The 12544-nt window shown below is 41.6% G+C and overlaps 2 protein-coding genes across 7 annotated transcripts in view; both read right to left on the bottom strand.

Moving 5' to 3' along the window:
• LOC114877067 (transmembrane protein 132E) overlaps window positions 1–6990 on the bottom strand; it is a 60895-nt gene extending 53905 nt beyond the window's left edge. The window contains exons 1-4 of one of the 4 annotated variants that reach the window (XM_046288639.1): window positions 6867–6990; window positions 5546–6085; window positions 5191–5483; window positions 3632–4954 (exon numbers count right to left, since the gene is read on the bottom strand). In XM_046288639.1, coding sequence (XP_046144595.1) covers window positions 3632–3725 — 94 coding nt within the window. In that variant the 5' untranslated portion in view covers window positions 3726–4954; window positions 5191–5483; window positions 5546–6085; window positions 6867–6990. Of the gene's footprint in view, window positions 1–3631; window positions 4955–5190; window positions 5484–5545 lie in introns of all 4 variants that reach the window. The other 3 variants (XM_029189185.2, XM_029189181.2, XM_029189182.2) reach the window with 3 other exon arrangements.
• A 408-nt stretch (window positions 6991–7398) lies between these two features.
• Window positions 7399–12463, bottom strand: LOC114877070 (ras-related protein M-Ras-like). 3 transcript variants are annotated; one of them, XM_029189188.2, is made up of 4 exons: window positions 12320–12463; window positions 11720–11973; window positions 11269–11585; window positions 7399–11183 (listed from the first exon to the last, which is right to left on the bottom strand). In XM_029189188.2, the coding sequence occupies exons 1-4, from the start codon at window positions 12379–12381 to the stop codon at window positions 11094–11096; spliced, it is 723 nt and encodes a 240-aa protein (XP_029045021.1). In that variant the 5' UTR covers window positions 12382–12463; the 3' UTR covers window positions 7399–11093. The 3 variants fall into 3 exon arrangements, with proteins under 3 accessions (XP_029045021.1, XP_029045022.1, XP_029045023.1); XM_029189189.2 differs by having other exon boundaries at window positions 11720–12041; window positions 12315–12427; XM_029189190.2 differs by having other exon boundaries at window positions 12315–12427.
• Between the last annotated feature and the right edge of the window lie 81 nt (window positions 12464–12544).

The following is a 12544-nucleotide window of genomic DNA, read 5'->3' as shown; positions in this document are numbered from 1 at the left end:
AAGGGTTCGCTGAAGCAATGCTTGGCTCAGGTACATCGTCGTGTCCAAAGCGATTCTTCGATTTTCTTTTACAAAACGACGCACGGAACAAGAACGAGAACGAGAACGAGAACGTTTCTCAGAGTCTCTGAATAAAACCGAAGAAAAACTTTTCTCAGCCAGTATCGTATATATTTGAAAGGGAAAAAATAGAAAAGGAGTAAGAAACGTAAGGAAAAACACAGCTGTTCAGAGTATCATGGCGGGCGGATTTCGCGTGCAGATGGGCCAGCTAAGAATAAAAACCGACAGGACAAAGCGTATATCGCCTAGAACACCTGCTCTTACTTGCGTTCTAAGGGATACGAGTTCTCGATGAGAGGTACACGCTTGTCTCCCAATAGGGTTTCTCTTGCCAAGACCCTTGGCCTTACCTTGCTTACCTACCTACCTACCTACCTACCTACCTACCTACCTACCTAGCTCTCTCTTCCCCTTACTTCGAGTTCGTTACAACGGTCGATGTAGCTGGCACCAGAGACCCCGTGAAATCATTCGACTTCGTTGCCAAGACGACCTACCATGTATCGCGAAATCTTAACAGGACCAACCATGACCATCAACCCGCGCAACGGTCGATCGAGCTCCCCTCGTGATATTTTTTTCTTTCTTTTTATGTATGAAAACGTACCAACCCCCGTTCCGAACCATTCCAGAGTTTTTATTGTGAAATCAGAGTTATTGCATATCGACGAACCGAGGCGAGGGTTGCTTCGTTTGTTCTGTCATGGATACAGAAATTTAAAAATCAGTATTAACTCTTTCGCACACACCCTCGAACAGCTTTCCCTTCTAATTCTAGAACAATGACCAACGTTTCTCACCCCTTTGATATCCTGGAAAACACTTGTAGCACTTATCGAAAAGTTTGAAGGGGAAAGAAGAACGAAAAGATAGGGTGAAACGGTTGGAACGAGAAGGAAAATCATTTTAGCCGGGTTGAGAGGGTCCGTGATAACGAATTCTTTAATTATTTCAAACGCTTGAAAGTTTGAAGCAACTATCACGAGGAGGTGACGATGTTACACGGAACAATGGAGAGCTGCTCGTAAACTGCAACTTCGAAGGGAAAGTCGACGTGGACACAAGGTGGACGAGTTTGAAACAGGCGTCAAAGATAACAGATTATTATGCTCTTTCGAGCGAGAAATTCTTAATTCATCTGGACGGTCGGGATAGCGAAATAACTGCGTCGTGTATCTAACAGGACCGGGAGTAGATCTTTGTTAAAGTTTAAGTAAGGAAGACTCGCGAGAATTTTATTTGACACCTGATGAATGTGCCCCGTGCCACGAAAAGGTAATGAGAATTCCTAGATCGTGCACGAGTCAGGTATGAAGTATCGCTTGCGCGGATAATGAAATAGAAAGAGGGAGGTGTTGTACAATGTAGAACGTAGACTAGCAAAACCAGTCGGTACACGACTATATCATTATGCGGTAAACATTTTCCGGATAAGCAAATGATTTTGCACAACTTTGCGACCTAAAAGTTGACACAACGCGCAACGTAGAGAAATTAGCGTATGGCTCCGATACATCAATCTTTCAAGTCTCGAAACGTCATTCTCAATACAACGAAATTGACTTTCGGGTATGTATATCGTAGACGGTAAAGCAATTTGTAGTAGGAGACCGAGTCTTTTCACTCCGGGAAAGATCGAATCGGATGCGATGAAGAAGACAGATACGATGGAATGGTCTCTGTAAAGGTATAAAGGCACGACAAACGCGAATAAACCTGAATAAAATGCATCAAATAATAGTTCCGCTGAACGATGAATAATGCACGATGCAATCTTGAAACGATGAAAGGCTCGAAACTCGAATACGGCACAGAACTCGGTGCAACGGTAATTGATTCGTTACGAGTTCCGTAAACGTTCGATGAATGAAAACTAATATATATTCGCGAAAACAAGAAGAAGCGGAAGCTTATCGCTTGAACCGAGGAGTCGATGAAACGGGTGGGAGTAGTACCATTGAAAAAGAATGCGATATTTCCCATCATCTCGGTGACGTTAACGCCAGAGTACTCCCTATAACTGTAGTGAACGAGCTGCTTATCCGCTTCGTTCGTTTTCGAGTGTTCCGAATGAACGTGAATGGTACTCTAATAATTCAAGCAGAATGTGTTTCTGCGCTGATGAGTACAAGATATACAACTCGTTCGATATGGCGAGGTGAAAACGTGTATTCGAGAATCATTCGACTTCTTCACGAACGCGAAACTGATTTCCAAAAAAGGCAGATTGTGAAACGATAAAAGATTAAATAAATTTTGAAAGAATCTACAAATACTTCTAGCGTGTTTCTTTATGTTTATCTGTGAGTTTCCCCGCGGGTTTGCACGTTCTCGAAATCGCGATGGAAGGTTCGATCGATCGATTCGACGCCAGGCAATTACCGAGACGACCAAGGGAGAAAATCGGTATCGAGATTGTACGTGAGACGCTCCCCCTTGGACCGTCACGATCCTAAATGAGATTCGACGAGCACAGTCGTGGATAGTTGCTTCCGTTTCCGTCGATTCTCACGCACGAGTGCATCGACGGACCGCCTGGCGAGGAAATGGAAGAGGGTACACAGGGTGGTAGCAGACTGCGCGAATCGGAGATACGAGCATAGGAGAGACACGGACATGGATGGTGAATTACGATGGTAAAACCGGCTGCTGTTCGAGGGAATGAGTCAAAGTAGCAAGCAAATGGAAATCCAAGAAAAGGACAAACCTAAAAAGGGAATTGGACTTGATGCGTAGAAAGAGGAGGACGCAACGTGGCCGAGGGATTGATAGATCGAAGAACAGAGGAAGAAACGTTAACGAAAAAAGGAAAGAAAGGAACTTTGGGGAGACATCAAAGTTGCCCTTCCCGACCGGTTCCCCTTGGCTCATCGCTAAGAACGTCAGCCATCTGGCATTGTATCCTGCTATCCCTAGTACAGCGTGCACCGTCCAAGCGTGTACTCGGTGGCGCCTACCCCACGAGGTTCCACATACAAGTGAAAGCAAACAACTTGGCTGGAATAATCTAAAGGAAGGGTAAACGGGGCGAGACTAACAAAAGAATTGCATTTTAAGTGACACACGCGTACGCGAATACACAGAAACGGTGATTTTCTCTTACGTCTTACGACACGGACCGATTCGGGTCGATTCCTCGAACGGTCGTCGCGTCAGAGAGCCTTGAAGCGGTCCAAAAACGGAATGCCCGTGGTTTCCCGTGGTTCGCGAGCTAAAGAACGAAAGTGGCATCGAGCTCTCCCTCTCTCTGATCTCTCTGTGTTGAGTGTTGAATGAATCGAGCCGAGCTTGAACCGTGGCACAGATACGACGCACTTACTCAGCGTGCCGCACGTGCCTGTTGTGCATACGTAATGCGTATCGACACGTCGAGTGACAGCACGCGGACCGAGTCACGCCGCTAGCTAAAGAATCGATACACGGGGAACACCATAGCGAACACCGTAACGAGGGGAACAAGATCAGAGGAACAGGCTCGATGATTTCGGAACGATATTCGATAAGATCGGAGGAGACGGATCGAAGCCGTCCGCTGGATAACGAGAAGGTTTAAAGAATGCAGACTCACCGGCAATGGCGACGAACAGGAAGAATATCCACGTATCCATGAGTATGCCGGCGAGGCGTAGCTGCTGGAAGCTGCTGGCTGCGACCTTGTCCATCACGCTCCAGGATGCATCGTTGCACGTCCTTTTGTTTCGGTAGGCTGAACTTCTAGAAGGCTGCTGGATGCACCGTTGGATCGTTGCACGAGGATGCACCCACTGTCCGAGACGCGCACTACCGCCAAAGTACGTGGTGCACCGGACCCCCGGCGCGGCGGTCTCGTGTCACAGTCGTGTCTCACCACCGCGAAACGTGTCCTGACACTTGTCCTTAATCTTTTCTACCACTCGTCGTACACGGGACAGGCTCGCATCGTTTCTCGCGAATCTATTAAACGGCGCGGCGCGGCGGCTGCTTCGAATCGGGAACGCTTTATCAAGTCGAGCCAGTGGAACAGCCGAGAGAACTAGCGGTCACACGGCCGAAGAAAACGATGCGTCGTTGGCTCGCACGCGTCTCTCTGTGCGTGTGTAAACGTATCATCCGCGAGATACCGGCGAGAATAGACCGGTGTCTATTCGATCCGGCTGGCGCCTATTTCGAAACGAAGATTCGACTCGTTCTATATTGACTGGCAAATACGCGAAAGAAGAATCCGTAGCGATACTCGCCGCTTACGACGAGCGACAGCGTGCACGAGTACGGGCGACCGTCGTGTGCTCTCACCACCGCGTTGCCCGGAGTATTGACCGACTCGGCTCAGCTCGGCTTGGCTCGACACACGGTGCGCCGTTCTGCGGCTCCGAAACAGACGAGGAGAGAGATGCGGAGGGGGCGCCTGCTCGCTGACGACTACCGCACGGCTGATCCCCACTGGTTCAGTGCGCGCGCACAACGACACTCGTACGAGTACGCTTACGGATCGGATCCGATCCGATCCGATCCGCTCCGCTCCAATCCGCTCTGCTCCGTTCCGTCGTTCGTAACTACGCTCCCTGCCAATTCAACCATTCGACGGGCCTTGGACCTCCTTCTTCTTCTTTTCTTTTTTCTTGCTTCACCCTTCTTGCCTCTCGAGGTCTCGACCTGTCGTATTCCTTGAGCAACGTTCCTCCACCGGTAAACAAACGAGCCGACTCTGCTTTTGCTCTCTACTCATCCTTGCCCTATGTCTCCCTTTTTTCTATCTTCTTCAGCCAAGCTTGTCGATAAGCTAACAAGACGACGTATCGTCGATACAGCGTCTGACGTTTTCTTTCCGTTGAATGACCGATTCGTCAGGCGCCACGAATGTTTGCTCCGATTCGCAATCTCGCCCAATCATTCTTCTACTTTAATTCGATAACTACACAAACAGAGATTCTACGTGAAATTAGAGAATAAATAACTTCTATAGGTAGCTACGTTTTCGAGAACGACTTATCTTCCTCCAGTTAAATTACACTTTAGATCGGAGATACGGATGGAAGTTTTAGTAGCAAACTCTAATGAACTTATTTTCCAAAGTTTTTCTCCAAAACGAAGCTATCTGTACAAAACATTTATTTCACAATTTCAATCTACCTTATCACGTAAAATTACCTGCATTCGCGTAATCGGTATAAACTAAAGGCACACATAAGATCCCCTGATAACGCATTATCATTCGTCGAAGAGAAGGTTTGCTGACGTAACGATGTCGCGCGATACCGCGATACTTCTTCGGATACTCTTCGTTCTTGATCTAATAAGAATGCAAAGAATCAAAGTAAAGTCTCCTCGCTTTGAAAGTCTTTCACTGTCTCCGCACGTCGTTCCCTCGGAACAATCGCGACTTGGGTTTGCGAGATCACGCTCGTTTCCGCCACAGAATGCTCGAGAATCTCCGGGACAGCCTAAACAGAGAAAAGTAGAGGGTCGTTGAACGGTTGACACAGGGAAATTCAACGATACATACATACTGTAAACGTCTCCGGCGGCAGTTTTATACGACGATCGATACCCGATAGCTTCCCGTCTACTGCACGAAGATTTCATCTCGAGAACAGCTTCGACGCCTTCCGGACTTAAGAAAGAGATCTATGGGTCGGATAAGGATCCGACCGAAGATCCAGCAGGTTGTTCCACGTGGAACGGAAGATTCGACTGCTTTCAACCCTCCCTTTTATACGGTACCCCAACTATCTGCCTATCCGAAACCGAAAGGACAACCCTGATGTAACTGTCGTCCCAATTTTATCTTCGTAGAATTATCGAACCGTGAATTCTACCCCCACAACAATGGCGTCGAGGCTGTAGTTAGTCGCACGCGACCCATCGAGCTAGCTTAACAACCCGCAGTGTACCACTCAGCGGGGTACTTTTGTTTAACCGAGGCGTTTATTAATCAATTGCAATGGCTCGACCGCAAAGCGTTGCTCGTTTGACGGTCAAATGCTTTTTTTTTTCTTTTTCTTCTGCTTCGTAAATGGAGAGCACTCGGTGCGCATCCTTTGATCTGTCGGGAACATCTTGTTATAATGAGCAGCTTGTAGATTCCAACCCTTTGCACTCCGTGCACAAACAACCTATAGTACCCCGATTCAAACACGCTCCGTAGTCACTGGGAACTTTGTACTTGTTCTAATTACTAATTTTCTTATGGTCCGTGAAGAAAAAAATAATCATTCTGATGCACTAGATGAAAGCAAAATCGAAATGCAAAGGGTTGGCTTAAAGGACTACAATGGATTTCGAACAATAAATGCACTGGCTGCATGATACAGCAGCTGCAACGATTCGCCTGCATCCGAATACCGTAATGGTTCGATTTACATTAACCAGGCTTACCCGTGTCAATAGGTCAATTCGTGGTATATATGGTGGGACACTGGAAACAATATCAATTGCTTGTACCAACCAATGTATGTTAATAAAAAAAGAAAAAAAGAAACACGTGAATCTCTAAACACGAGTATGTATGTACATTCACGGGTTAAAGCGTAAAAGTTAACGAGCCTAGCTACGGAGAGCACGGATTAAACCGATGTAATGAACGATAATTAAAGCAATCCAACGGCGGCGAGTGTTTTTGAAAGCGTTTAATAGGTGGAGACGACTAGGTCGTTTGGAAAGCGAGACTTGAAGCCAGAGAGTACGGGACGATTCGATGCATTAACTCCTCTTAAAGCGGTGCCGGTAAAACGGTGTGAGTTTCGGATAATTCTAACGGGGCCAATTGCCAATTGTAGAATCGACGCTTCTGTTCGCGTAATTAAACTTTCTTTTCAACGGCTGACCTGATCGTTCGTTCGAGCTCGCAGTCAATGATTCCACTATGAATTGCTTTCCTATCTCTTCCGACTTCAATCTCGTTGAATCATCCTACTCTCCGGACTTTCAGGGTATCTCAATGGTGTTACTGATGGGAGCTTCCGGGTGTAAATACATTTCCTAAAACAGACAGGAAGATTATGGATAAGGATGCAGGATATTGTAAAGAATCTAATCTGTAAGAATGGATATTAGTAGTGAGTTACAGTATAAAATTAGGGATCACTTCCCCCCTTTTTTTTTGTAAACACGTGTTCATAATTTATTATCAATCGTGTACTTTATACAGTGACCTGCACAATTAGTGATACGCTCACGTTTCATACACGCACACACACTTTCAACGAAAAAATATACACACGTCCAAATCGTGTACACTTATACACGTGCGTATGGAACATACACACATCTATTTTTTTTTTTTTTTTACGTTTTTTAATTACATGTATGATGTATGTGTTTATTAATTGGTAGTTTTCATATATAACTATCATTGTGAAGTGTTTTTTTTTTTTCAAAATATATATTTTTTTGTTTCTTCGTTCGCAACTATCTATGTATGTACGTATAGAACAAGAACGGTGGAAACGATCGTAATCCAGCTTACAAACTCTATTACTCTCTTATTTTACGCGTAGTTCATTGTTTCCTGTGCGTCATCAAATGATTTTTTATTCCTTTCCCTAAGGAATTATGATAATTAATTATACTGATGTGCGATATCTGAGTGTAGTAACTAGCAAACACTGGGAAGGAAACGAGGACGAAGTCAGTAGCTTTCAAGTTTGTCTTCTTCATATTTGATTGATGGACAACCACGGTTTGTAACAAGCTTCAAATTCATGTAAGATGTCGTATAACTAGCAGTACAAAGAGAAAAGCGACGATTCAATTTGTAGCAGTAATTATGCAACACCCTGTATATTAAAGCTGACTTCGATAACTCGCACAATCACAGCATTCGCTACATTGCATCTTCTCTTACTCCTTATCACAATGATTCAATGTATTGACTATTTTACAGATAATCTCTTGCTCTTCCGTCTTCCTTTTCCTTCCTTTATTTAATTTTCTACATGTTTGCTCGCTAACATTACGAGTCTCGTGATATTTCCTTCAACGTAACGCGATGCTTGTTTTATTAGACGTTGAAGATTTTAATACGCGTTATTTTATGGTCATATCTAATTGTCGTCTGTTGCAAAGCACAGGTGAGCTGTGTTCCTTTCTTCTCTCTCACGATTTTCTTTTATGGACGGCGATTAAAAAATGTAACGCTTTTGTTACAGATTATTACGACATGCGAGGAACGCTAAATCCTTAGTGACTAAAAAACTGTTCGCAATAATGCACGCGTTATACAAATCTTCCTTTTCATTTCGTCTTTTTCGTCTTTTTGTTATTATCAGATAATCACTGCTTTAATCTTTTTCAATCTGGATTTGCGACGGAGATTTTTCTTCTTTCTGAATGTAATTTCATATATAAAAAGGAATTTCCATGAAATGAAATAACAGTATTGCACGTTCGAAACACTGGGACGTTGTTCGATTCAATTTAATCGGACCTACGTGATCTTCTTTCACGATACTATGATCGTTATATAGAAATTGTCGATGGATGGTCCACGTAATTTGCGACGTTACGTCTACTAATACGCGGTCTGTCCCAAAACTAATGAAACTGATTTCTTTTTTGAAACTTATTAGTTGAAAGGGTTAATTTAAACAGTCTCATTATTTCTGCGACTTGACCACGCGTTTGTAAGTACGTACTTACAAGCTTGAAACGAAGCAGTGATTTGTTTCATCTTACGATGACAAATACACGTGTAACATCACGGTAGTTACACGTAATATCTAAATGAAATCGGTGATCCACAAAAAACCAAACCAATAACGTTATCGTATAAATGTTTCGATAAAATTTGTACAATTGTTTTATCGTGCATGGCAATTCGAAGCTACGCATTGAGCACTTTCTCAAGACAACGCTTTCTCATTTGGCAAATGAAAGGTGTAAGATATATCATTTTTTACAAGTCTCCATAATTTCTTTTTATAATACTTCGTTGCGGTTGGAGAAAAATTACCACAAGCTGTGTCCCATACAACTGGGCCAAGTTGTAACTCTAAAACGGTGGAAGATAAAAGAAATGTCAAACCACTATCAAACCTGATTTCTTCAATGTTTCACTGGTTACAAAATACGATAACGTTTCTTTTTCTTCCGTTTACTGTATCAAACGATATCGCAAGCAAATTTTCTAAGATACGGCAACTACCTGGATTCCATTCGTTAACCTTCACCGTTTTATAATAGATTATTTTTATCTCAAGGCAAATATGTTTCACTTTTGTTAGAATTAAACGGTGGCGCCGGAACGTTTGTGCACATCTTACACGTACGTAATGTATTCAGTTTCACACTGGGAAAAGAATTCGTATGTTCGGTATTCTACACAAACAGGAGGAGCACTTTGTGCGTACACTAAAACCTTCTGAATCACGAATCGTATGTTCGAAGAACATAAAACAGGAAAGACAGAATAGAACACTCGGTACGGTGATTACATCGATGGATAACAATTGAATGAGAATTACTTTGTAATTGTTCTCTGCTTGATAATCTTGTCAACTTACGTATTTCGTACGTACAGAGTACTCAGGGGGTATAAGACGAACATCATGTGCGACAAACTGTTTATAACGTTCGATTCTTTTACAAGCACGAAAAATAGTCGATTCACATATAACATTAAATTTCATTCACTCATCCGCGCTCGCGATAGAGCACCCCTTAAATGTACGTATTTTTTTTTCTTTTTCTTTTCACATTTAAATACTAATGTAGGCCATGGCAATTATATCTTTAATGTATATATATATATATATATATATATTATATATATATATGTTAAAAAGGTCTGACATAATCAAAGGTTTGCGCAATTGTATTCGATCAAATGCAAAATACATAATGATTTAAAATAATCGTAAAAAGAATGAAATAAAACATTGCACAGTGATTGAATAAAATTATCTAATAATGCACTAATCCATCGGCTTTTGGTATATCTAAAACTCATATTTCTTATCTTTGAACATTCGAACACGATAGATGTTTTACATCAGACCTCTGTTGTATACGAAAGCCAATAATAAAGCCATAAGACAAAATGTTGCCTTATACATTGAATGCTTCATTCCTGATTCAGAATATTAATTACTCATTAGGCTACGAACACCTAACACACGTTTCCACTGACGAAAGAGAAACTCGTTGTTAATTTAGATTACTAAATAGTCGAGTATCGTTTACATCGCTACGAAGAGACGATGATTAAAAATTCAATATAAAATTATACGATAAATTGTAGACGCGTTATAAAAACTTGAAACGAATTCGATCAAGAAATATATATAAAAAAAAAAAAGAGAGAGAAACGATTGAATTTGGTAGACTTAGAAACGATGATTAATATTATAATTGAAAGTAAAGAAAGTCGCTTGAAGCTATAACGTTTAACAGCTGTTTCAAAGAAGAAGCTGAAACGATATACGAAAACCATTATAGTCATTTCATGACAGGATCTTACGCGAAGAAGTAAAAAAGATTTCTATAGAATGCATTGTGCAATAAAAACGCTCAATTCCATAGTGTATTCTTTCGATGGTACAAAAATTGATGTGTACACGCGTACTGAGACGTGGTCTCGTATTATCGAGTAGATGAACACCCAATATCTCCGATAAATTTGTCTTTTATCTTTTTTTTGGTTTTTTGTTCTTGAACCTTTAAATCTTAAACTGATGCTGAATCGATCGTTTTTTAAAAAATCTAGTTGCACTTTTAGGAGATAGTTAACATTTCCTTTCGATTGATGCATCTCTTATCGTTCCTATTTTGTACACTTATTTTACAGTGGTGGGATATCAATCGTTCAACGCTTATTAATACTAGAAACTCATACGCGGAATCGACGAAAGGAAAGAAAACATTCACGAGTTATAATAGATACCTATATACGATGAAGGACAGAAGACCCACGATTTTTTTTTTCTTTTTGGATGTTTTTTTTTTTTCTTTTGGCAGGTGCATTTCACTTTTGTAAAAAAAGAAAAGTGACCCTTTAAAAAGGTAGTGCGTTATCTAGGCGCAACCCCCTAATACTTGCTCGATATTTCTGACGTTTATAAAAGAATACATTTCCCTGAACGTCTCCGTTTCCTTCGATTTTTCTCCAATTCGGCTGGAGGTTGATTTCTGATAATACGAACAACCTGGAGCAAAATTATTTAAACTTCTTATCTGTTCTAACCCATGTGCCATTGAACAACAATCATTCCTCCTAGCTCTATCTCCTACCTCATGGAATGCTGCATCTACATTTAATGGAGGATCTTTGGCAGAAGTTTCAATGTAAGGTATACCCAACCGGTGAGCCAACTCCCTCCCCTGTTCCTCTGTAACTTTTCTCAAATGTACCAAATCAACTTTGTTGGCTACCAGTAGCATAGGATATACATCTCTGTCCTTTACCCTAAGTATCTGGGTATAAAAATTCATGATATTCTCATAAGACTGTTTGTCAGTCACAGAGTATACTAACAGAAACCCATCACCCTTGCGCATGTATTGTTCACGCATGGCACTGAATTCTTCTTGGCCAGCTGTATCTAACACTGTTAGGTACAAATAAACCTTTGTACACATAAAAGTATAGGGTACCTCTAATGCTATGTGGCAAGCATGATGCAAAAGTAGCTGACAGCATGGTTCAAAATGAATCAAAATGAATATCTCTCATGTTACTTACCATCTAAAATGCACCATTGTTTGTCTACCTCTGTATGTTGAATGTAACTGTCTTCAATGGTAGGATCATAATCGGTAACAAATAATTTTTGAAAGAACTGTATGGTGAGCGCGCTCTTTCCAACACCTCCATCTCCAACTACGACCAACTTGAAGGTCATAAGGTTGTCATTATTGGGAGGTCGTGTCATACCGCCTCTTGTTCTCCTACCCCCTCCCCCACTGCTCTGTCTTCTTCTGCCTATCCTGTCAACTCTTTTAATTTATTGTTAGCAGCGCGTCTGCTCGTTAATTGTCAAATTTCACTAGCTATCCAAGGTACCCTGAAAGGGTTAACACCTAATTAGATCAATAAAATTTATAATACATAGATTCTTAATGATTCCTATCATCTAATGCAATAGTTTTATTTTCGTAAGTTTAATAATCAAAAAACTAATGCACACCATCGCGATGTAGCGGGTGTGTCAATTACACTTAATAGGCCAAAATTAGAAGACAAGCGACTGACGTTTAACCGGGGTTTGGCAGCTCGTACAATGATAGTTTTACTTTGCCAAATTAATCTACTTTTTTATATAATAAAGAATACTTACCTTACATGTTCTGCCACTGCTGCTTCGCGTTCTTCCAGCTGTCAGTCCGGACCACTGTGCGCAACATTCGTAGCTATATAAAAATGTATGTTTGTGTAAGCTTCCGAAGTTAGTTTCATATACAATGGTTCTTCTATTCTTTTATGACCATGCGCGAAAATATAAGTACTCTAGCGGCATATCTTGTAATTATCACATGGGCAACAGTGATGCCAACAACCATCACAATT

The sequence above is a fragment of the Osmia bicornis genome, chromosome 14 (assembly GCF_907164935.1).
Source record: "Osmia bicornis bicornis chromosome 14, iOsmBic2.1, whole genome shotgun sequence".
Lineage (NCBI taxonomy): Eukaryota > Metazoa > Arthropoda > Insecta > Hymenoptera > Megachilidae > Osmia > Osmia bicornis.
Note: the sequence above shows the minus strand (reverse complement) of the source record. Positions and strands in the feature narration are given on the sequence as shown.